The sequence below is a fragment of the Scheffersomyces stipitis genome, chromosome 2, assembly GCF_000209165.1.
Source record: "Scheffersomyces stipitis CBS 6054 chromosome 2, complete sequence".
In the NCBI taxonomy this organism is placed as follows: Eukaryota; Fungi; Ascomycota; class Pichiomycetes; order Serinales; family Debaryomycetaceae; genus Scheffersomyces; species Scheffersomyces stipitis.
The window spans coordinates 351093-375997 of record NC_009042.1 but is presented as its reverse complement, the minus strand read 5'-3'; the positions used below and the strand labels follow the sequence as shown (position 1 = coordinate 375997).

At 41.8% G+C, this 24905-nt stretch overlaps 10 protein-coding genes across 10 annotated transcripts; 3 read left to right on the top strand and 7 right to left on the bottom strand. All coding sequences in view use genetic code 12, as the record gives it.

Annotated features, from left to right (window-relative positions):
• Positions 1–279: 279 nt before the first annotated feature.
• Positions 280–1755, bottom strand: UGA1.1 (4-aminobutyrate aminotransferase (GABA transaminase); the record flags this gene model as incomplete). The annotated part of the gene is made up of 1 exon (XM_001382268.1): positions 280–1755. One exon carries the CDS (start codon positions 1753–1755, stop codon positions 280–282), a length of 1476 nt encoding a protein of 491 aa, XP_001382305.1.
• A 481-nt stretch (positions 1756–2236) lies between these two features.
• Positions 2237–2983, bottom strand: PICST_34839 (predicted protein; the record flags this gene model as incomplete). The annotated part of the gene is made up of 1 exon (XM_001382267.1): positions 2237–2983. The coding sequence occupies one exon, from the start codon at positions 2981–2983 to the stop codon at positions 2237–2239; it is 747 nt and encodes a 248-aa protein (XP_001382304.2).
• Positions 2984–4757: 1774 nt separating this feature from the next.
• Positions 4758–9566, bottom strand: PICST_55466 (predicted protein; the record flags this gene model as incomplete). The annotated part of the gene is made up of 6 exons (XM_001382266.1): positions 4758–4921; positions 4958–5237; positions 5298–6029; positions 6075–6406; positions 8242–8254; positions 9237–9566. Coding segments are annotated over 6 exons (1851 nt in total), but the record flags the coding sequence as incomplete, so codon positions are not given.
• A 753-nt stretch (positions 9567–10319) lies between these two features.
• Positions 10320–13158, bottom strand: SMP2 (protein involved in plasmid maintenance, respiration and cell proliferation (by homology); the record flags this gene model as incomplete). Its single annotated transcript, XM_001382265.1, has 4 exons — positions 10320–10800; positions 11002–11302; positions 11393–12351; positions 12454–13158. The coding sequence occupies 4 exons, from the start codon at positions 13156–13158 to the stop codon at positions 10459–10461; spliced, it is 2307 nt and encodes a 768-aa protein (XP_001382302.2). The 3' UTR covers positions 10320–10458.
• A 553-nt stretch (positions 13159–13711) lies between these two features.
• Positions 13712–14902, bottom strand: PICST_34838 (putative dioxygenase; the record flags this gene model as incomplete). Its single annotated transcript, XM_001382264.1, has 1 exon — positions 13712–14902. The coding sequence occupies one exon, from the start codon at positions 14900–14902 to the stop codon at positions 13712–13714; it is 1191 nt and encodes a 396-aa protein (XP_001382301.1).
• A 936-nt stretch (positions 14903–15838) lies between these two features.
• Positions 15839–17980, top strand: QNS1 (glutamine-dependent NAD(+) synthetase; the record flags this gene model as incomplete). The annotated part of the gene is made up of 1 exon (XM_001382796.1): positions 15839–17980. One exon carries the CDS (start codon positions 15839–15841, stop codon positions 17978–17980), a length of 2142 nt encoding a protein of 713 aa, XP_001382833.2.
• A 111-nt stretch (positions 17981–18091) lies between these two features.
• PICST_42666 (carboxyl methyl esterase) lies at positions 18092–19279 on the bottom strand (the record flags this gene model as incomplete). The annotated part of the gene is made up of 2 exons (XM_001382263.1): positions 18092–19067; positions 19137–19279. The coding sequence occupies 2 exons, from the start codon at positions 19277–19279 to the stop codon at positions 18092–18094; spliced, it is 1119 nt and encodes a 372-aa protein (XP_001382300.2).
• Positions 19280–19970: 691 nt separating this feature from the next.
• On the top strand, positions 19971–20801 carry PICST_29473 (tRNA-specific adenosine deaminase subunit; the record flags this gene model as incomplete). The annotated part of the gene is made up of 1 exon (XM_001382795.1): positions 19971–20801. The coding sequence occupies one exon, from the start codon at positions 19971–19973 to the stop codon at positions 20799–20801; it is 831 nt and encodes a 276-aa protein (XP_001382832.2).
• Positions 20802–21222: 421 nt separating this feature from the next.
• Positions 21223–22749, top strand: PICST_29472 (component of RNA polymerase transcription factor; the record flags this gene model as incomplete). The annotated part of the gene is made up of 2 exons (XM_001382794.1): positions 21223–21265; positions 21323–22749. 2 exons carry the CDS (start codon positions 21223–21225, stop codon positions 22747–22749), a joined length of 1470 nt encoding a protein of 489 aa, XP_001382831.2.
• An 821-nt stretch (positions 22750–23570) lies between these two features.
• SEH2 (soluble epoxide hydrolase) lies at positions 23571–24536 on the bottom strand (the record flags this gene model as incomplete). Its single annotated transcript, XM_001382262.1, has 1 exon — positions 23571–24536. The coding sequence occupies one exon, from the start codon at positions 24534–24536 to the stop codon at positions 23571–23573; it is 966 nt and encodes a 321-aa protein (XP_001382299.2).
• Between the last annotated feature and the right edge of the window lie 369 nt (positions 24537–24905).

Genomic DNA, 24905 nt, shown 5'->3' with positions numbered 1-24905 from the left:
AGAACCAGACCCCCGGGCCCAACGAGAAGTACCCCCATAAAAGTAGCTTTTGGACTAAACGGTTTTTGATTTGTATTATGCATCATGTGCAGTGAAGCGCGCATCTGCGCTCCCAATGGGGAACCGCTTGGTCTATCCTAAAGAGGTAAGTGCGTTCCGCGCATAAGGACACTTTTTGCATCCATTTTCTCTACATTAATAAGTTCGTGGTACAGGCTACAACTGCTAGTATGGTTTCTATATGTATTCTTTTATTTGATTCAAAACAAATCTCTGTATTCACATGTAATTCAATACGTCTTCCAAAACTTGGAGGAACACGTTGGCATGCTTTTCCTCGAACGTCAAGGTGGGTCTCATACGAATAGCCATATCGCCACAGCCACCAACATTGACACCTCTATCACGGCATTTGATCAAAATTTCGTTTCTGGCTCCGGCGTCTCTGCAGTCCCAGGCAATAAAAGTACCGAAGTTCTCACCTCTCAAGTTCTTGATGTGGGCAGGATACTTGGAGGCAAGCAATTGTAAACCACCATACAAATAGTCTCCTACAGCAGCAGTTCTGGTGACCAAGTCGTTTTTGACGATTTCCTGGTAGATGGTCTTGGCAATGATGGCCTTAGATGGATCTCCGCACCAGGTGTTAAACTGTCTGTAAGGTTGGTTGGGCTGCAACTGTGGGTTGCTGTAGTAGAAACCAGCTGCCTGGAATTTCTTGGAGAACGTTACCATGTCTGGAGGAGTGGTTAAGTTCCAATGTTCATGAGCCCACATTTTACCCGTGGCACCTACTCCGGTCTGTACTTCATCTACAATCATCAACACGTCGTGCTTTATGGTGATATCTCTCAATCCTTGGAAGAAGAATGAAGAGGCATGGTTGTCTCCGCCTTCAGCCTGGACTGGTTCCACGATAATGGCAGCAACTTTACTAGCACCCTTGTGTTGGCTAAGAATGTCTTCAAATGCTTCCAAGCAGGCGAGTTCTTCGGCGTGATTCTCAGTAGCAAACTCGTCTAATGGATACTTCAACTTGGGGAAAGGTGCCTTGGGCCATTGGAATGCAGGAATGTCCAACTTGTGAATAGCCTTGGATCTGGTGGTAGACAATGAACCAAACAATCTGCCGTGGAAGCCTTTGTCAAACGACAAGATCTTCATCTCGGAAGCGCCAGGAGTGGCATTGTCCATAACAGAGGTCAATTCTTCAGACGAGAAGTCCTGATCGCCTCTCAACTTGGCGTGTTGGTACATGAACGCAGCCTTGTAGGCAGTTTCGTTGGCATCAGAGCCCGAAAGCGCAGTCCACACTCTGGACATACTGGGTGGGGCAGCAGCGAGGATTCCGTCCTCTAATATCTCCTTGTATGTAGTAGAAGGGAAACAAGCCAAAGCGGGACGGTCAATTAAGGCATATACCATTTCGTCAGATTTCGCAGCCTCAATCAAGGCTGGATTGTTGTAGCCCAACCCAATCGATGCGATCTGACAGTAGACATCTAACAACTTGTTGCCGTCAGCATCGCTGATATAGTTACCCAAGGAATTCTTGTAGTCTGCAACGAAGTATGTGGCTCTGTTGTCGAATTTCTCTCCCAAATCGTTATTCAATTGGATGGACTTGGGCCCTGGAATTGCTGGAGTCACAAGCTGCGGATGTGCTGGCTCGGAGGGAAAGTACTTCGCAGCGACCGAGGATAAAGAACGAGCGGAGGCTCTTCTGGCAAGAGCATTGGCACTGGCTCTAAGCATGTTAGCGATTTAGAGAAAGGACTACCAGTTGAAAGCGCAAGAAAAGTGTCTGGAATTCGTTGGACAAGTGAAAAATTAAGTCTGGCTCTTATCGCTATATATACTCGAGAACCGGGGTAGCCTGCATGCGAGCCATGGACATTGAAGAGGAAGTGGGTTTCCGCGGTGGTGTCGAGTTGCGGAACTGGCTTAGCGCGACCGGAATTGGCACACCGCTATGAGTAATAGAAGCTCTGGTTATGAACTGGTTTTGAACAATGATGAGAATAGTGGCATGATGTGGCATGAAGGCGAACACGATCAGTATGGCAAAGTATAAGGCATTTCTTGTCTAACTTATTACATAATCTAGAAGCCTATCAAGGAGCTGCTGATGCGCATCTGAATAAACTTTTTTCTCTACAATTTAAAGTGCATTATATCTTAAATTTCGCAGCCATTATCGACACTAACAACTAACAGTTTTATATAACATATTAGCCTAATCTCTCTTCCAACGCACCTGGCCAGGTTGTCTGGCGTAGTAGATACCACCGACCTCGATGTTGGTATTCCATTGGTCAATGTACGAACAGAGCGCTGTAGAAAGAGCCAATTCTCTGGGGATCTTGGTTTCGTCCACCTTCAATGTGAACCCATTGGCTCCATGTGGAATAACCTGTCCGACTCTCTCTCTGATCTCTGACTCCTTCTCTCCCAAGTTGTGGACTTTTTCTAGCCATTTGCCTCTGTTGGTCCATTGGTAGGTGAATCCATCGGCTAAGGTGAACATTCTGTAGCTGTCGTTAGCATCCACTCTGTGGTTGATCACATGCCATCCAAGTTCTGCAGCAGGAACGTCGGGTGCACGGATGAGCAAGACATTGGATCTGAGACCAGCCCTGATTGCAGCAACTGGCTCATCTTCTCCTTCTGGACCGGTACCCGTAATCGCAGAAGAGAACATCTTGTAGGCACCTTTAACCGCTCTCGATCTAACAAGCCAGAACAACCTCTGTGCTGGGTCCTTTTGCCCCAAAGGTTCTTCACCTTCGTGGGTGTCATAGACATCAAAGATCTTGGAACCGGAACCGAATCTTTTGAGTAAAGCATATTGTGAAATGCCTTCTTCTGGAAGTTCAATGATGTTAGGAACATAGCGGGATCCACTTCTATGGGGCAGAAACAACACTGCTTTGGCCATAACCACAGGGCGCATTACAGGAGAAAGGACGAGTTCGATAGGCATCTTGAATTTGATCTAGCTATAATAGTATATGTTGTCAACGTTTAGGTTTAAGAAAAGAAGTGGTCAAAGAATAATTTCTCAAAACTTGTGGGAACCTCTTTTTTTGCGGCAATAGAAATCTTAGAATTGAGAAAATATATCATCTGGACTTTGATAAAAAAATTCAAAAGTATTTGTGCTGGAGGTATATCATAAAGTTCTTAGAGTTTATAGAATATTTGTAGAAAAATCCTAGCATTATTATGGAAGTGTAGTTGTTTAGATATATATTTCATCCATTTTTTATAATAATTTAATTTTGGTGCCAATATACCCCAAAAATTCTCAACTCTTCAATTTTATTTAACACAGACTAAACTAATCTCTTAATTGTTCAATATATCAACGAGAAATCACTTTAAGGTCCAAAATATAGTCATTCAGAGTTTTTATTAATTTTTATTAATTTTAGCAAGAATTTTGGCAAAAAGTCATTACTTCAAAAATAATTACCATATAGTTTAATTTGGTCAAAATTATGTCAAGCAATTATCCGATATAGTGTAATGGCTATCACTCGAGACTCTCCATCTTGAAATCCGGGTTCGATTCCCGGTATCGGAGCCACTTTCTTTTTGGTGCGAGAGGAAATGTTTCTCTGCATATAAGCAATCTCAAGTCTTTTGCAATCTGAAAGCAGATTGCAAGTTTTAGATTGCAAGTAACAACTTCCTAGACGAATATCCTCTAATGTATTACAGATGTGAATTCCTTGTTGAATAAAATTAGAAAGAGAGGTATGCATCTATCACTCATCTATCACTCTTCTGTCTCTGTATAAGTTGGAGTATTCCAACAATCACAATTGTTATTCTTATCTATATAAATACCCTAATCTACGTTCTTCTATTCTTCATCAATTCTTTTTGGAGGATGATTTCTTCTTTGCAGCCTCTTTGGCAGTTGGCTTTTTCTTTTGAACTTTCTTTGTTGGCTGTTTAGCATCAGACTTCTTGGCAGTCGACTTTGCCGGTTTCTTTGGCACCGTTGGTTTTGCACTGGTCTTCTTCTTGGTCACTTCCTTTACTGCTTTCTTATCCTCATAATCAGAAGCAGCAGGCTTTTTGGGAGTCTTCTTGGATGAAGTCTTCTTCTCAGGAGCAGCTTTCTTAGGGGCAGCTTTCTTAGGAACAGCTTTCTTAGGAGCAGCTTTCTTAGGAGCAGCTTTCTTAGTAGAAAGCTCTTTACCATCATCTTTTTCTTCCAGAGCCTTCGGTGGTGCTGCCTTCTTCTTACCTTTATCCTTCTTTGTAGCCTTTGTCTCCACTTCTGGATCCGGCTTTTTTAAAGTACCTTTTCCTTTAGTTTTAGAATCCGAATACTTTTCACTTGCTTTCAGATTAGTTTTCTTTTTCGTTGTACCCTTGGTTTGCTTATCCTCAGTTTTAGAAGTCATTTTACCACTTTCGTCGTTCGGCTTTCGATTCAAGTCCAAATTGGTAACAACTTCATCCATTGGCTTTCCATCGTCCACAGGTGCCAAAGGAGCGGCTGGCTTGGAGGTATCAATTAGCTTCTTAGGAGATTTAAGCTCTGCTCCCGAAATAGCGTGATGGTCATCGAAATCATAAGCAACACCAGCAAACCGTCCCCCCTGATAATTGTTGATCATATCTCTCATTCTTTCTTCCTCGACCTCTTCTTCGTACAATTCGTACTCAGACTTGTCCAGTTCGTCGTACTCATTGTGAATGAAATCAAAGTCTTTGTAAACATTGTAGTTCTGACTAAAGAGCTTGACCTGTTCAAAGCCATAATCCATACAGAAGTCCCTGGAGCTCTGCATTGCACAGATGACATTGTCGTTATTGAATCCTTGGAATGGACATTGATCACTAGCATTTATAGGATCAGGAATCTGCAAATTGCTTAGAGCCTTTTTCATATCAAGTACGTCATCTTGAACAACTGAAGGAAGGAATAGCGTCTTGTCACTTAATTTGAAAACTTCATTTAGTAAGCCCTTGATGTTAATCTTATGAACAGTGAAGTCTCCAACAGACAAGGATATTGTCATATAATCATCTGCTGTCCAACCTCCATTTCCATCCGCCGTCAACGACTTTAAATTCCACGAAGAAATCCCATTGGGAATCAAGATATTTGCTCCAGTACAGAGAATTCGTGGATTGGATAAATCCCAACCAAGAACTGGCATATCAAACGAAATCGATGAACTCACATGACTGAGCTTATAGAAATCTCTGTGCATGGTCTCAGGCTTTTCCCCTCCAAAGAAACTGACTTCTGGTGGAATTTCAACTCTATCTTTAACTACAATTACCAAGTTAGGACGATACATCACACTTCCACAGCCACATCTATCCAAGTGAGCTCTTGCAAAACCTAACCAAATCTCCCTATTATTGGGTAATATTGTCTCCATATTGAACTCTGAAAGTTGGGACCTAATCAAGTTATTGATGTTTATCAATTGAGTTCCTCCTCTCAATGGTCCAACAGACGAACGCGGTGCCAATCTATCGTTGAGCCTATAGGTGAAGCCACATACACCGCTTTCTAAGTTACATCTCAACATCTCCAAGTTGGCCCATCTATAGATAAAATTGATATGAGTATCATATACAAATGAACCTGAAGAGTGAGTTCTTCTTTCCATTTCACTTACAAGCGGTGTCCAGTTCTTCTGTGTCGTTTGACGTGGTAAATTCTTGATCTGTAGTTCTGTAACTCTATTGTAGAAATGCTCATCATACTCTGGATCAGGCATTCCATCTACATTCTCTTTACCTCGCTGGAACTGCCAGGGCCAACAGATGAACATGGATCTGTAGAACTTGATTTTCATTAAAAGCCTATCGTCTAGATCGTCATCAAAAAGAGCCAACTTACGGTGATAAGCATTAAACACTATAAGAGGCTCTTGGTAGCCCAATTTGTTATTCACCAATATGATTCGAGGGTCTTCGGGACCATAGTATTTACCTACAGTATTGTCGTAATCGTGCCAGAATGGAATCGGAAGAAAGCTGGGGAAATCCAAAACCTTGAACTGATTCTTGTCCTTTCTGTTAGACTTAGAAGACTGAACTTTCTTAGAAGGTGGATCAGGGATGATGTTTTCCTCGAGATCGGGCTTGCGCATATTATTGGATGGAACAACTAATCGCGTGTTGACCATTTCATTCCAGTCTTTATCATAAAGTTGTGCATACGTCAACGATATTGTCGGTTGGTTTCTGATCCCTTTAGGACTGTACAAGACTCTGGATATCATGAAGTGGACGCCATATTCTTCAAGCCATACGGAAGAGCCAGCCAAACGGTACCAGTACTTTTCTACCACGTTGTGTTTGATCTGCAATTTCAACTCAGAGAGAAAGAAGGGAGACAACTCCTTGTAGTACGGATTTTTGTTTTTTTCTATGTCTTTCACCAAGCTTCTTAGGATAATTCTGAGCAGAACGTCCAAGTTCTGGGCCTCATCGACTTGAATCTGAATATGGTCCATCAAATGCGTATCACACTGGTACAAGTCGTGATCTATGCTACGATTGCTGTTGAAAAGAGTGACATTATGAGGAAAATATGCTGCTTGCATCTGGTGCAAAGAAGAATCAACAGCTTCTGCTTTCTCCAACTTTGGGTTTCCAGTCAAATGCTTGTCAAAGAACACTGGATTTTTATCCACAAACTCCTGGAGGTTGTCAATGGGAAGCCCCTTCGGAAATATCATCTTGTTGGTAGACATCCACTGTGGCAATAACCAGAAACTGGAACCTCTATGGAAAGCGTCTCTAAAGTTAGCTGTAATTGAGTCATGGTCATAATTTATGTGGGTATTGAACATGACCATCAACCATAAGAGAAGTAGCGTAGCCGGCAAAAAGACTCGGACAACTAGCCCTCGTCGTATCCTGAACAACCTCTGGTATTTATGCCTGCGACTAAGCATTGCCGTTATGAATTTGGAGATTTCTGCCAACAACTTGATCCAAATTGAACTGAATGGAAAGTGGATCTCAACTGTAAAAAAATACCACTTTCTCTAGAATTAAATGTCTATCGATTACCCGTTCACGTGACTGGTTCTGAGATCGTACAAAGAATTGAACCATTCAATTGTAGAATAGGCAGTTTTGACACTGACAAACAAAAAAGAAAGAAGTTGATTATCTTAAATGAATAGAACAAAAAGCCAAACAGGATTATTCAATAAGCAACGGTTATCAATTTTTGTACAGCAGAAGGAAAAGTTCATTTCTACAAAACGCGATTCAAGATCTCGCAATGCATCGGAAAGACGCTGGTAGTGCACCTGTCAAGAATATACTGCGGTCCTGGTAGAAGGACGACTGTTCCAGGAAGGAATGGGTGCAAAATCCGGAATGATGACGAATGTAAATATTTGTTGAAATGAGGAGAGTTGTCTGAGATGTCATACATATTCAGTCAAACTTTGATGTTTCTCAATCACTCAATATTGTACGGCTTTGTTGCTAATTAAAAACGTTAATTATAAATGTATATATATGCTCTAATGCTTCTATGATAGTATATTTCGATTTTATCCTGCTTCAGCTCTTTGCACCCAGTTCCAAATTTGATTGATATTCCGGTTGGGTAATCTCTTAGTTACTATTTTACTTTCTTGATCTTTTCATATTGTGGTTATTTTCTTCTCTCACTCTTTCTGTTCCTGTGATTCGGATTCCTTTCCATCTTGTCCTTGTTTGTCTTCAGGCTTCACCCTCAGCTCCATCTTCTTTTTCTCTTTTTCGCCAAATGCCTGACAGTATTGCTTAGAGTTCTCCAAAGCACAATCTATATTGTCATTGTTGTAACCCACGGTCTTAGCATCGGGTGCGCTTGACTTCTCAAAGAGCTTGTAGTCATTATTTTTGGAGTCAAGACCAAGTAGTGCTTTAAGAACCCCTCTGATGTGAATAATTTCAACTGTAGCATCTGCAAGAGAATAACTCAACGTCAAGTAGTCATCAAGTTTTTTCTTTTCACCATTTTCTCGAAGGGTCCAAGACGCAATACCATTAGGAATCATGACCGAACCATCATTCTCCGGACAGTAGTTATCAGATTCCTTCAAAATCCAGCCAAGCTGCTCGACCGCCAAATCAACGAAGGAACTGACATGACTAATCTTGTACTGATTGCCATCCTTGACCACCACAACCAAATTAGGTCTATACATCTTTACACCACAGCCGCAATATTCTAGATTCGCTCTGGCGAAAGAAAACCAAAGCTCCCTTCCTTTTGGAATGCCATCTATAAGTTTTCTAACTTCTGGAAGCTCAGAATATGACTCAAGCATGTCGTTAATGTTTACAAATTGTGATCCACCTCTCAATGGACCGACTCCGTCGTTGTTGGACTTCTCTGGGTTTAATAGGTATACCTCCTCACATTCGGTCACGAATTGGTCACTTCCACCTACTACTGGGCACCTCAAAATTTGCAAATGATCAAGCCTAATACTCATATAGATGTATTTGTCAAAACCGAAACTCTTCCTATCCTGGCTGCTAATGAATGGGGTCCAGTTCTTTTGTTTTCCTTCTCTTTCTTTATTTGCTTCTTTTATTTCCAACACCCTTGTGAATATGTTGTTGTGGTATTTCGAGGGTAAGTCTTGAACATTGTATTTCCCTCTTTGAGTCTGGAATGGCCAAGCCATGAACATATTTCTCGAGAATAGAAGATGAGCAGTTGATTTACCTTCATCGATTTCCTCGATGTTCACAACTTTTCCATGGTAGGAGTTATAGAAAACTAAAGGCTCCTCGAAACCTCTTGCATTTTTCACAGCGATAATTCGAGGATCTTCAGCACCATAAAATCCGGGCCATTGACGTTCTTTATCAAGGTGAATTGGTATAGGCAAGATCTGAGGTAATTGCAATCTAAAATGAGGGGGATCATTGGAGTCAAGGTTTAAGTTTGGGTTATTTGTAGGAACGACCAACTCTAAGTCTTCTACTTCTTTCCAATTTTCATCATAAGCTTGAGCGTAGATCACAGACAAGTTTGGCGTACCTCTATCTTTGTTTTCGGCATAAATAATTCTTGAGACCATGAAATGAATTCCATATTGTTCTAACCATACTGATGATCCAGCCAATCTAAACCAATGCTGATCAACACTACCCTCTTTGAGTTGCTGCTGGAGAGGAGTATGGAAGAACTCGTTTATTTCCTGGAAGTATGTGGAGTTGTCATTGACCCACTTCTGTACAATCTTTTTCAAAGACTTGCTTTTCATTGCGCTTCTCAGCACTTCAATTTCGTACTTATTTTCGAGTAATCCACATTTCTCCATATTTCCTTCTATATCAGCGAATGCATTAAACAGCTGGACTGGATGTTTGTGGTACTTCAAATTCTTTATGGAGTTACTGAGAGGATCAGTCTTTTGCGAAGGATCCAGAAATCTGATGATTTTGCTCCACCGCGGAGGCAGTTCGTCGAACAGTGATGAATAGAATTTATATAGCTTCTTTGGGTCAGACTCTTCAAATGCTTTAGGAAACACTATCAATTTGCTTTTTCCAACATATTTGGAGATGACATCGCCTCGTTGAACTGTCTTGTGACCGATAGAAGACTTCGAAGACTTTGGATTTGTTTTCAAGCCAGGATTTCGGGGAACTTCAGCACTATTTGGTTGAACGTGTCCAGAATTCTTCTGCTTGAGAACCTTATTTCTAATGTCTAGTTTATCATTCCAAGAAACTAAATGCAAGATCACTAATGTTGCTAGGAACGCCACAACGAGGACGAAAAGTCTGCCCTGGCGGCGAAACATCCCGTCCAACCTGAAGAAAAGTACTATAAAGTAACGTCCAAAAGGAACAAAGAATAGTACGAAAAAATAAACTCTACTTTGAATTCGAAGAAAAGTTTTTCGAATAAGCTTTTTGGTTCGAATACAGAATGAAATACGATAGCTAAATCTTATCCTGTATAAAAATAGTTCATGTGCAAATTCTTGGCATGCATTTCTAGATTCATTTTGCTTCTATTTTCAGTCAAACCTACAGAGGCGAGTATACTTTTGATTACAGCAGTATTGGTAAGTATAATCCTTTTACAAATCCATTTAAAGGTTCATTGTAAAGACTTCAAAATAAGCTATTTATATGGAAAGGCAAGTACCACGTTTTTGATCCCGTTTGATCTGCACGGAAGTACTGTATATAGAGATACTACAGAAACGGCTGCCAACTGACTAAAAGACTCTGAATACACAAAAATATAGCACTGTTTATCATCATCATATATATTCAGTATAAAATAGAGTGAATTCAGAACTTAATTAACAAAGCGTTATTAGATATTTGTAGAGATCTACTTTCTATATGGATGTGCGAGCGAATGGTTTTGTAGTTTCGCAGCTATTTTGCTAAGTGTCACTCGACTTCTATGTACTTGTTGCTTTCCTTATAATACTCTTCTATCTAGCGAATATTGCTGGCTTTGACAAAACCACTAGCGTGATCCAAGCCTAATTGGGGAGGGTCACATGATGCTTTTCTCTTTTCGATACTGCTATTATTGTTAATGGTGACTTTGGATTTGGTGTTGCTGTTTTCTGTGATAGACAACTTCTGTTGAACTTCTTCTGGTAGCCCGTCATCTTCATCGATGTCATCATCATCTATGTCCTCCTCATCGAAGTCTTCTTCCTCATCGTAGTCTTCCTCTTCTTCTTCTTCATCGTAATCGTCGTCATCTTCATAGTCATCATCTTCATCTTCATCGTAATCGTCGTCAGTGTAATCGTCATCGTCATCGAGATCCTCTTCAGCAGTGTAGTCTGAATCATGAACTCCATCGTCTAGCAAAGAGTCGTCACGTGCATTGGCTAGTTTGGAGATGAGTTGTGACTTTCTGGGGCTATTATTGTCTTTGACTTCAGTGTAGTCGTCATCGTCGTCGATGTCGTTGCCTTTGCTTCCGAACATCATGAAATTCTTCAACGGGGAAGTAAATGACGAGACTGAAGTAGGGCGTTCTGGTGGACTTGAGGAAGCCCTGGAACGAGTACGGGTTTCATTAAGTTCTGGATTTGTAGCAGCTTTCTTCTCATCGTATATATTTTCAGAGTCAGAAGTGAATGAGCGCAACAGCAATAGACCTGGCGATTTAGGAGGTTCTGGTGTTGCTGTTTCTTCATCATCAAGATCGCTCAAATCGCTGAAACTAAGTGGCTCTCGCCAATAGTTGACGTCGTTGAACTTCTCTTCAGTTTGGAAGTCTCTGAAGCCTTCCTCGTTGAGGCTTCGAGGTGAACCAGGCAGTCTGGGAGAACCAGCACCGCAAGAAACATCGTTCGTATCGGAATGGTTCAAGTTGCTCATGTATTCGTGCAACTGGTTGTCATTCCAATACGAGTCCAGGGACGAAACCTGTTTGATTGGAGGGAAAAATTGGTCGACCAACTCTCCGATATGTAAATACGACGACTTGTAACCGGCCAACTCCAACAATTCCATATGGACTTCTCCATTGGGATTGATAGTGAATATTCTGTGACTGGGAATCTTCACCGATCTGTAGCTTATAGCGTCGGTGATTCTGTTGCCGAAACCCGCGTAGAAAGGCGTTCTCTCGTCATCTTCTGGCTCTGCGAACTGATCACTGTGGAAATAGAGACTTTTGATATCGTTCAAACACGCCATCTTAAACACTTCTGGCTTCTTCAAGATGACTTCTCGACGCAAGGCGGCCATGGTTCGATCGGGAGAAAGAATGACCGGTCCCTGAGGCAATTTCACGCCATTGTCTTGTACAATGCCACGTAAATATTGTCTGGTAGTATCGGCTTGGCCTACCGACCTTGCGGTAAGATATATAATGTTGTACCCGTTGGCTTTGATGTCGGTGAAAAGAGTAGCTACACCAGGATGGGTCCAATCCTTACCGAACAAGTTAAGCACATGGCCCAAGGCATCGGACTTGGTGATGGTTCCATCGATATCCGAGATTACTATTGGTGTAGTGGCCCTCCAGAGATACAAATAAGACTCAATCTGAGCCGTACCTTCGCTGAGTTTGAACGTCAACTTGTTTTCACCATAATGCAACTTCATTTTCTGCATCTGTTCAGAAGTCAACCGAAGAGTTTTGAAGTATGTTTTACTTGACTCACTACTGGAACTGGGAAGAGATCCATCTCCTGTGTTGCTACCAGTATTGGAGGTTATAACAGAGGCAGAGGTTCTCAACGACTGGGCGTCATCTTCGTTCTCACTAACCAAGCCTTCGACCGACATCAAATCGTCTTCCATCGGTGATAAGTGATCTCTATTCAAAATACGAATATTGCCATTTTTGTCTTTACTGACGAACTGTTCCCAGAGGGAAGAAAGCTCCTCCTCTCCCTCTCCGAGGACATTAGCACTACTGTTACTATGGCTGTTACTGGCGCTATTGGTGTTGCTCCCGTGTACAGCCGACGAATCCTTTATCTCCTGTAAAAATATCTTCTTGAACAACTCGTCGGAGTTGTCGATGTTCTTCTGGGCGTTGGGCTTATAACCGTCCATGTCCAAAACGATATCGCCGTTGATGTCGATCTTTGAGGGTATGTTCAACTTTTGGGTGATTTTCCTCACTTTTTCAAACGTCTTGGACTGCAACGATGGTGTCGGAGTTGCAGCTTTCGGTGAAGACCCAGCAAGTACTGGCGAAGGCTCATCGGAAAGTTTGATCTTGTCTTCAATATCGACGGAGTTCGCGTTTAAATCGAGTAATTCCGGCTCTGCCCGCCCAATATCATCTTCTCCGATACCAGACAGTTGTGGAGAACCAATTGGAGACGTGGATGCCGAAGAAACTGGCGATATAACCGGAGATGTCAACACGCTCTGGGATAACCCATCACGGCTGTCGGTTTCAAACACAAAAAATCCTTCTCCACCATCACCCAACTTCATGGGCAAATCCGTCTTCACGTCATTGACATACAAATCGATCTTTTTCTGCAGCGGCTTGATGATTTGGAACTTCCCAAACCTAACATGCCACGGCGAACAGTGGAGCGTCCCGTCCGGCTGTTCTACTACAATGATGTCAATCGCACCGGAAAGCGTCAGAGGATTGAGCGAATTCCACTGGTTGTAGACGTATCCTCCAACTTTGCCGACGTATTGCATGGCAGAAAGGGGTGAAGTGGCGGTGGAAAAGGAGCTGAAGAAAAGTTGGAGAATAGAATAGAGACTCACACAGATATAGGTGTTATGTGGTCACGTGATACAGAATCGGCTGAGCTGGGTCGTATAGCATGTGATAACGTACACGGTGATGATAAAGTGGTAGAATCAAGTAGCCCAAGAGTGTTTAGTTATTTTTTAATTTGAGTGAACAATATAAATTGTTATAGTTTCTTTGTGTGCAATTGCTGGGTGTTGTTGGGTCTGCTCTCAGCAATTTGCGCTTTGGCTCGGTATTCCTGATTCCGCTCGCTAGTAGTAGCGCTTTTTGCACCCATTCTGCGAGATTTCGTGCAAAGTATTATTGATGAAAGCAATTATATGTTTTTAGGGAATTTAGATAGAACATTGTTAATTGATTGTGGTTATAGTACATATTTCTTTGTTTCTATATAACTCGTATTACACCAATAGCACTTCTACTTCTACTTCTACTACTTCTACTATGTTTTCTCGTTACCTTTTATTGCCAAAAATATATACCATATGAACATCTTTATCTCACGCAGATAGGATCATTGCTACTTGCAATGTTGCATTGGTGCATCAATCTTCTTTCGTCCTTACCTTCAGCTCCAACACCCTTAAATTCACCAGTCACAGAGTGCCACACTCCTCTGTTAAAGAAGATGACAAGGTCACCCTGTTTCCAAGAATGTGCCAAAACTTCACTGGGTGCAATAGAAGGTCTCATCAACTTATGAGCCTTTTCACGGGCCTCAACCAAATCAATAGTTTCTACACTACCGTCTTCCTTCTTGGTGTGCATCTTGTACAAACAGCAACCGTGTAATTGCAAATGGGGTTCCTTGGTGACTGGATTGGTCCAGACCATGGGCAACTTCTTGATCTTAGACTCTTCCCATTCTGGTAACTTGTCGAAGGCAAATTCCTTTCCTTCAGAAACCATCGTTAAGCCATCGGAAGTGGCACCAGCTGGCGAAATAAAGATGTACGGGTGAGGAGCGTATTCTACAGTGGTATTTAAAGCAAATTGCTTATCTTCTTCGCTCAAGTTCTTAAAGGCACGAGCTCCACTGACAAAGCAAGTGGCTCCCTGAGTCAACTCCAAAACGTCGCCTGAACCATCAGCATAGTCAATGGTTTGAGTCTGCGTAGCCGGTGGAACCTTGATTCCTAAAAGGGTGGTAACAACCGGAGGCGACAAGTCGTAGAGCGCCGAGTCGATGTGCCATCTGTAGAAGCGGGTTTTGTGTTCGTTCTTGATCTCATCCTCGGTCAAGGGGGTATGGTGGAAAGTGGTATGTGAAGGATGCGTCAACTTGATCGTTTCGTCGTTGTCATTACCTGGCTCGCCGGCTTCAAAAACACCCTGGCCCAAAATTTGAACTTGGGGCTGCGACTTGACAGAAGTACCGTCTTTTCTTAAGACAGACTGACTATGTCTGAATTCCTTGCCGTGGCCGTAAGAGGCACCGGCTACATCCTTTGGTTCGGGCAAAGTAGGGTCAAAACGCTTGGTTAGCAAGTACTGAGACTTGGGTGGAAGCTCAGCCTGGCCGGGAATGACCACTACCAAGTTTTCGTGAACAGCATTGAAAAGTTGCTCGAAGTCGTCGTCGTTGAGGTTGGCGGGATCGTTGTTGGCGTAATCTGGTAGCTCCACGGAAGCTCCGAAGGCAGTCTTGGCCAAAGGTGTCACTGTGAGCTTATCTGTTTTGTGCATTTTCAAAAAGTAAGAAGTAGAAAGGAAGTGGAAGTGGAAGTTAACAATTGGAAATTCCAACAAAATACTTATAAGACTCTCTCTATAGTAGAAATCTGAATCAACTCTTCTTTTCACTCTGAGGCCAATTTCACTTTCTTATATGCGTACCAAATCTCTTATCAGCTACACGCCGATAAGAACACATGCAGGTCGAGAATGGCCATGTCCGGGCTCCGAACGTGACAATACACGTGATTTCAATGCAAAATCCTAGATTTAGCGACCGTTCCGTCGGAGACTCCGAGCAAACCATCGGCTCTTACCGTTCTCTTCACCTTGGTTCAACTGGAACAGTAAACGGAACACCGGTACTTTTCAGCAACTCACGACTCCATGAGACTCTGGAAGGACATACCAGCGGTGGTTCCGCGGTGGTTCTACCTGGCGAAGTAAAAGAAGCCGATTTCGCCCATTGAGTACTTGAGCTTTGGTAATGGTTCGATTTCTTTATTTCTCTATAAGGAAGCAACAGATACTGTCGAATTGTGTTCTTCAGAATACGAAAATGGCACGTAGTCTTTCTCACTTGGGAATTTGACTTCACAATTATTGTAGTAAAGTAGAGCATTTCCAAGGCTGGTTAATTCTGGTCAATGGAGACCAAAGGGTAGATTGGAATAGTGAATCTCGGCAACAACAAAATTCCGCTCATAACCACCACCAATTGATTCGAACAAACCCATGTAGTCTCAATATTCGGTCGATTCGTCACTGAAGTCTCTTCCAAGACCATCATGAGTTGCAAAATGCAACTTCTGCAACGTATATCACGTGATTATAAGGAAAATGTCGCGCCCAACTTTTCAAAGTACGACATCGTCAAAGAGTCATCAGCAGATAGCGGTCTACTACTCAATATTCTTCGTGCAATTGCTCTTCAGGCTACTATATACCATGGGCCATTACATCACCATTGCAACATGCAACCTCAACCAATGGGCTCTTGACTTCGAAGGAAACAGAGACAGAATTCTCGAGTCCATTAAGGAAGCCAAACGTCAAGGTGCCAGATTGAGAGTAGGTCCCGAACTCGAAGTGTGTGGTTACGGCTGCTTGGACCACTTTTCCGAAAACGACTTGTACGACCATTCATGGGAGACGTACGGTCAGATTTTGGCTGATCCAGCCACCCACGACATCTTGCTCGATATTGGGATTCCCATTATCCACAAGTCCATCAAGTATAACTGTAGAATTATATCGTACAATGGTCAGATCTTGTTGATTAGACCCAAACTCTATTTGGCCAACGATGGTAACTACCGTGAAATGAGATATTTCACCCCTTGGAACAGACCAAAATACTACGAAGAGTACCAGTTGCCCAAGTTCATTGCTAAGATTACGGGCCAGAATAGAGTCACCTTTGGTGATTGCATTGTAGAAACCTTGGAAACAAGACTAGGCTGTGAGACCTGCGAGGAATTGTTCACTCCAGAATCTCCACATATTGCCATGGCGCTTGATGGTGTAGAAATATTCACCAACTCCAGTGGGTCTCACCATGAGTTGCGTAAATTAGATACCAGGTTGCAGTTGATCACTGAGGCTACCGAGAAGTGTGGAGGAGTTTATCTTTACGCTAACCAGAAAGGTTGTGACGGTGACCGTTTATACTACGACGGTTGTGCTTCTATCATCGTCAACGGTAAGATGGTTGCTCAGGGTTCACAGTTCTCTCTTCAGGATGTAGAAGTAATCTCAGCTACAATTGATTTGGACGATGTCAGATCTTATAGAAACCAGAAGTCGGCATCAAACCAAGCTGTTAACCAATCTTCCACCTACAAGGCAATCCAGACAGATGTCGAATTGTCGCCTAGCTCTCATGTATTTGATCCTACTATCATTCCCACCAAAACAAGGCCTATCAAGTTCCATTTGCCCGAAGAGGAAATTGCTCTAGGTCCAGCCTGCTGGTTGTGGGACTACTTGAGAAGATCCAAGTGTGGAGGCTACTTTCTTCCTTTGAGTGGAGGTATCGACTCCTGTGCCACTGCTGTCATTGTCCATCTGATGTGCAGATTAGTTGTAGCTTCTATAAGCGATCCTCAGGTGTTGACAGATATCCAAGCTTTGACTCACGATCCTAGCTTCGTGCCAAAGACGCCTCAAGAGATTGCAGAAAAATTGTTCTACACCAGTTTCATGGGTACAGAGAACTCTTCGGCGGAAACCAGATCCAGAGCCAAGGAGTTAGCTTCTAAAATCGGGTCCTATCACGTAGACTTGAACATGGATAACTTGGTCTCTTCTGTAGTTAGCTTGTTTGAAGTTGCCACTGGTAAAAGACCCATTTTCAAGATCTTCGGAGGTTCTCAAACTGAGAACTTGGCCTTGCAAAACATCCAGGCTAGACTCAGAATGGTTTTGAGCTATTTGTTTGCACAGCTTTTACCTTGGACGAGAGGTAAGTCTTCTGCTGGTCTTTTGGTATTGGGAAGTGCCAACGTAGACGAATGCTTGAGAGGCTACTTGACCAAATATGACTGTTCCTCGGCAGATATCAATCCTATCGGAGGTATTTCCAAGACTGACTTGAAGCGTTTCATTGCCTGGGCCGAAATCAACTTTGAGCTACCAATATTGAACGACTTTATCACGGCAACCCCAACGGCTGAATTAGAGCCTATCACTGCTGACTATGTTCAGAGTGACGAAATAGATATGGGCATGAGCTACGATGAGTTGTCCAGATTTGGTAGATTAAGAAAAGTAGACAAATGTGGGCCATTGGCTATGTTCATCAAGCTTTACCACGAATGGTCACAACCTCCATATAACCTCACTGCCGAGCAGGTAGCTGAAAAGGTCAAACGCTTCTGGTTCTTCTACGCAATCAACAGACACAAAATGACGACCATGACTCCAGCATATCACGCAGAACAATACTCACCTGACGATAACCGCTTTGATTTGAGACCATTCTTGATTAACCCTCGTTTCCCATTTGCAAGCAAGAAGATAGACGAAATAGTCAAGGCTATCAACGAGAGAAACAAGGAGATTGACCTGAACAATATTAGTGTTGATTAAGTGGGTACTATAAGATATATATACTATTGTACAGTAAAGTTAGAACTAGAATGCCCTATGATGTATATATGATCAGAAGTATGAACATATTAGACGATCACATTAGACGATCTATGTGTGGTGAATCTTGCCACCCCATTTAGGAATAATTCCTAGCTCCTCCTTCATGAACTTGTCGGGATCTTCGTTCCTCTTTATGAAATCCAACAAGCATGTAGCCACCTGTCGGGGCAAGTCTTCATGAATGAAGTGACCATATTTCTGTTGGTTGCTGAATACTACAAGTTGATATTTCCCCTGCATCTGCCCTATCATCAAATTCTTATCGAGTGTCTCATGCGCTGAGAGAATTAATAGCTTGGGACCTCTAAATCCGAGAAAGTTTTCTGACAACTTGTCGAACCAGGTTGACCAGAATGGCTGTGTCAAAGCTAAGTCTGTCTTCCAGGTCAAGCTTTCGAGATCGAACAAGTCAGGAACACTTACTTCTGCAGAAGCCTTGTTATACAACAAGAAGCCCATATGCCACTTAATGGCATTTGTCAAACTGGAAAACGACTTCGGTCTATTAGAAATGAAGTTTGGCATGGCCCCGAGGGATTTGACGGCTGTTTCTTCTACTATATCTAAAACCACCAGTCCTTTCACTTGGGGATATTGCATTTGATACTTACGTAGGAAGCTGGATGATATGGCTCCTCCAAGAGAATGTCCCACTAAGTATATTGGATTGGAATTGATGTTGTGTTTTCCAATAAACTCATTGAGAACAAAATGGAGGTCTTCTACAAGCGCGTCTAACGAAAAGTCCTTAGTTAAAGACGAGTTTCCATGTCCCCTAAGGTCAAACAAAAACAACCCAGTATTTTCCGATATCTCACCAATCAGCTGTGACAAGAAGGCAAACGTCATAGCAGTAGATCCAGCTCCATGAAGGAAGATACAGATTGGATCTTTCGCAGAAGATGGAGGTTTGTAGTATGTACTTATGGACAAAATTCCGTCTGCCCTTGTATATTTCTCTGTCACTTTGAAATGGACTCGTTTGAAATTTTCATAGTTGTCTACTGTAGTTTGGTCAGCTGTGCTGGCTCGTGTAGAAGATGGTAGCGGATGTAGTGGATGTACAGTAGGGATCGTGGGCCTAGAACCAAACTTAGTCATCCCAGAAAGAACATCCCCATCTTCATCTTCTTCCTCTTCTTGCTCTTCTTCATCCTTTTCTGACAACAGGGTGAGCCCTAGTGACCTCTCCTGGTCTTTTATCCTCTTGACAAATGCCTTGTGTAGATCAGACATTTGAGTTAAACCAGAATAAAGTCAGTGAAGGCAATACCAGAATAGGAATGAGTGACTTAACCAGAGAGCACAGATATAGTTTAGAGTCTCACGAAACAACAATACACGTTGAAAAGTCGACTGTTGAGACCAGATTCGTCAAACTCGTAAAATTTCGAGAATGTCAAGCTTTACGAGAATGTTAAAGCTCCACAGAATTAATCATAAAACTATTGGATAATAAACGATACGGAAAACAATACGGAAAACAACTTCACCGAACAAATCTTCTGGTCTAGCTCACTCGATGTAGACTTGTAACTGCTGTGAATAGTGTCTTTTGCTGGATTCAGTTGAAGGAGTATTTGTACGAATGTGTTTTCTGTCCTCCCGATGTTTTGTATGTTTTATACTGTGTAGATTTTCTGGGGTAATGCGCACTTCAAAAATTTGTGATGAGTCTAGAGAAATATACCTACAATAGAATGAAAAATCATAGCAACTTTTCTCTGGGAAACTCTACCGCAAGCTCAATTCATAAGCGGAACAGTAGAAGGCATTGGTATGATCACAAAGAAACAAAATTAAGAAGTAGATTTTTTGTCATCAAATAGATCATTCCAAAAATAATGAAATTATTCGCTATTCAATAATTTTTCACTTTTCAGCATTCATCATTAATCACTTTCATTCACCAAAAAAACCAGCAAATATGACAGACTTGACGTTCCTCTTCCAAGAAATGGCCAAATGTCTCTTTGTCGGGTACCGAGCCCTTACCGTCAACGAAACTCCAGTATCGTGTCTTATAGAGGACATAGAAACCAATGAGATTCTTTCCATCGGCTACAATTACACGAATATCTCCTTGAATGGAACCAAGCATGCTGAGTTTATTGCAGTGAAGCGACTTCGTGATTCTAATCTAAATATCGACTTTGGAAAGGTGCGGTTGATTGTTTCTGTGGAGCCCTGTATCATGTGTGCTTCATTCTTGCGACAGTTGGGAATTGGTGAGGTTGTCTACGGTTGTAGCAACGATCGTTTTGGAGGTAATGGCACCGTGTTACCAATTCATCTGGATCCAAACTTGCCCCAAGAGCCATACTGTAGTTATGGAGGTATTCTTAGATCCGAGGCTATTCAATTGCTTCGAAACTTTTACATCCAAGAAAACGAGTCAGCACCCCAGCCCAAAATCAAGAAAAACAAAGACATAGAGAACAAGAAGTTTCCTACAAACAAATTCAATTTGACCAAGGACCAGTTCGTCGAGCATTATGGAAAGGAACGCCTTCCGGTCTATGAATCTGGAGAATATGAAATCACACCTATTGTAGGTAAAGGGTATAGTCTTAATGAGATTATCAGCCTAAAGGATTTGAAGGATATTCCATTTTTGGAGGAGGAACTTGGCGAAGTCAACGAGGAGGTTGTGAATGAGTTTTTTGATCTTTTCTTCGATGTAGGTGAAGATGGAAGAGTCAACTATGGGAAAACTATAAGGAAGTATAACGCAAAGAAGAGACACCACGAGGAGTGATAGATTATAGAAATTAAAAATGATAGACACTGTAAGATATCGAATGTACATTATCTTCGTAATAGTATATTAGAAACAAATGGTAAGATTCTCCGTACTGAAGAGTACTAACCAAATAGATGTAGAGTAGTCACACGAGCCGTCCAAACTATAGAATACAAAATATGAAAACCCCACAAATGATAGAATAACATTATCGAGAATTCCATTACTATAATACTACATAAACTTATCTAACCTTCTTACTATTTCTACTCTCATCGTCGTCATCTCTACTTTACTTATTCATCTTTACTGGTAAAAAAAATGCGACATTTTAGCAACTTTCCAAAATGCGACATCTGTAGATCTTTCTAACTTCTATGACATTTCCACTATTCAGCTGTTCTTCTTTATTCATTCGAACACCTAACCAGCACATATGGACGTCTCAGACGAAGAGTATCTGTCTCCACAGAAGGAAAGTACCCCATCTATACGGGGAGTTTCGGGCGAAGATGTACCGCCAACTTCCGTTCGAGATGAGGGTATGGCAAAGAGAACGCGATCCAGCGGAGTCCAGCCCAGGTCTGGAACCGTTAGCGACTTGAAAGGAGCTAATGGATATTCTTGGGAAGACGAGTATCAGCGTTCATGGGATATTGTAAAAGATGATGAGTCCGGTGGCCGTTCTCTAGAGACAATTGTAAGGACTATCATAGAGAACCGTAAGAAAAAAATCATGAAGAATCCGACTACTCCATTTCAAAGAGGCATTATAAGGACCTTGATTGTCATAATTGATGGCTCAGCTACGATGCTGGAAAAGGACTTAAGGCCGAGCCGATTTTCGATGACTTTACAGCTTTTGCAGGATTTTGTAGTTGAGTTTTTTGACCAGAATCCAATCTCTCAATTGGGTATAATTTTGATGCGAAACGGTGTCTCTAATCTTGTCAGTGAAGTCAGTGGTCTGCCCCAGTATCATATCGATAAGATACGACAATTGAAATCGAGACAGCACAACCGTTACGAACCAAAAGGTGACCCTTCTCTCCAGAACTCGTTAGAGATGGCTCGTTCCTTGCTTAAATTCAACTTCGGCAATAATGCCAACGATACCAAAAACTCGAAAGAAGTGCTCCTTATCTTTGGAGCTTTGTTCACGAGTGATCCTGGTGATATACATAAAACCATAGACAATCTTGTTAAGGACGAGATAAAGGTCAAAATCATAGGGCTATCTGCACAGGTAGCTATCTGCCAGGACTTGGTGAATAGAACAAACCATCAGCAAAAGAATATTAGCTCCAAAAATTATGGTGTCATAATGAACGAATCGCATTTCAAGGAGTTGTTCATGGACTGTGTGACTCCGTTGCCCATAACCACTTCACAAGTAAACGAGAACGCTGAAGCCAACAAAGGTGTTCCTATCATAAAGATGGGATTCCCCACGAAAATACAGCCTGTTCTAACTTCTACGCTTGCCAGTAACGAATATACTATTGAGTTCCCGCAACTAAGTGCTTCTGATCCCACACATGGACTCGATGATAACCAAGTAGTGGAAATCAACAATGGAACAGACTCTTCGATCCAGGCTACTAACGTCATTGGCTACCAATGTCCGCAGTGTAAAAGTAAAGTCTGTAATTTACCAACTGTGTGCCCTGTCTGCGGACTCATGTTGATTCTTTCGACGCATTTGGCAAGATCCTACCATCATTTGGTACCACTAGTCCCTTTCAAGGAAGTTCCAGTCAGTTCAAAGTATAATAGCAAGCATTGCTTTGGCTGTCTACTTAAGTTTCCGAAGGGAGTGAGCAATACTAAATCCAAAAGCTCGTTAGAGAATATGACCAGTTCTCGTTACAGATGTATGAAGTGTAGCCATGATTTCTGTATAGACTGTGATGTATTCATCCATGAAACTTTGCACAACTGTCCTGGATGTGAGAACAAGTAGCTCATCGTTTTGGGATCAAAACCAACTTATTGGTGTGTGGCACGATTTCTCGAGTCAATATTTAGCAAAATTGCATCGGATATTTCCTTTGAAGGACTTGTTGAAATCCCAATAGAATTCACGAACGCTCCCAGAATGCTATTGTCAGAGGCCATTCTGAAATTGCTGTCCACATCCCCAAAGAGGTAACCGGAGGTAACCGTGGATAACCTATTTGCCCAAGAATTACATCAAACGTTAAAAGGGCTCTTGATAACTGAGGATGTCAATTCTTCAGAGGTTATCTTTGTCTGTTCCACCAACGATAACGAAAACAATATAAAAAAAGTTTTAAAGATGCTCTCTATTGAATAGACATATTTGTTACTCGGTATATTCGAGTTGATAAGTTCTGAAGTTGCTAAAGATCCTTCTAAGAACACACCATTGTCCAAATGGTTGAAGCTATTGTTGCAATGGATCCATCGCTGGGGAATCAATGCAGTCCAAAAACTTGAAGAACTTGCAGTCTGAGTCGAACAATGGTATCAAATCGTTGCCTCATTTACTTGCCTTACAAGGAAGGTTGCAATTATTGAAATCGCAATCTGAATTGAGAAGCAGAATCTCCACTTTGAACATAGAAACCAACGATGATATCGAGGACGACAATGACAATGAAAGTATAGTATATGCCAATGGAGAAAACGATGACATATCGAAGTTTTCTGAAACTAAACTGCAAGACATTCCAGCTGAAGAAGTGGAAAAGGACGATGACGATGAATAGTGTATATGTTCACAAGCTTTACACACTTATAGATCTAATAAAGTATATTAAACTAACTACTCGTAGTCTTGGAGGAATATTTTTCGAAGAACTCAATCGCTAACTCGGCAACTTTTTGGGGTTCTTCTCTATGTAAGAAATGCCCCAGGTTAGGCAAAATAGTTGTCTTGACATTGGGTTCATCCTTCAACAACTCTCTTTCCCATTCGTACAATTTGCTTGTAATACAACCGTCTTGGGCTCCACCTATAAAATAAGTGGGAACTTGGCTGAAGTCAATTGGCCATTTAGACTTGCCGTTAATAAGGTTGATCGGGTTGAAGATGGCTCTGTAATAGGCTGTGGTAGCATCCATGATTCTGTGATCACTCAATCTGGCTCTTATATTACTAATATCTTCCTCGGTATACTTCCAGGTAGGAGACCAGTACTTCCAGAGCGAATCTAAGTACGAATCTCTGCCCGTTTGTTCGAATCTGGATCTGTACAACAACGATAACTGCATCGTCAACATATACGACCAATAGTATAACTGTTCGGGAAGATTCCAAGCCAACTTCCAGGGAAACACATTGGTCAAATAAGGAATTCCCAAAGTGACAATTGAAGTCACCAACTCTGGAAACCTCGAAGCAGTTTTGAACGCTGTTAGAGCACCCCAATCGTGGCCCAAAATGTGAACTGGAACCTTGTTGCTGGGGTTAATCTGCTTGATCCAGGCGCCGACGTCACCAGCAACATCATGAGCACTATATTCGTCTGGCCCCAAACTCAGCTCTTCGTAGCCTCTCAATAATGGTGCTAGCAACAAAAGACCCTTTTCATTAGGAAAGCCTTGTGCTAAATGCGGCCAGGCTCCATCATAGGACGAATTCTCATCAGGAAACCCGTGCAAGAGAAAGATCACTCTTGTCCACTTGGTTCCGGCACCATTGAAAACATCTTGTTCGCTGTAGTTCGAGAAGGTGGTGAAACTTCTGGAACCATGGGTAAGCTTGATTACGAATCTTTCTGTCATTGATGTAATTTGACACTATAAATAAACAAGTCCTTACCTTACAATTGCTATTTGAAACTTTTTAGCAAATCAAAGTAGCTACGAATTATGCACTATTCTACAATTGCCCCTGTTATCCTACAACTTTCTGAGGAGTCATTACGCATATAGCCTAGATCTTTTGGACATGTGACTATCCGTATTTCTTTAAAATTATGCAGGATATCCTTTCTTCGATTCAGCAGGCTGGATTCACCCATAATTTCACTTTCTGTGCTGTGATATTTCTATAACGCACATAGCTCAAAGAGAAGACCATCTGTTTTTAATGTATTTCAACTTCTCTTCTATGCTCGAAGTAGGATCAGGTTTTCATCCCAATTTTGTATA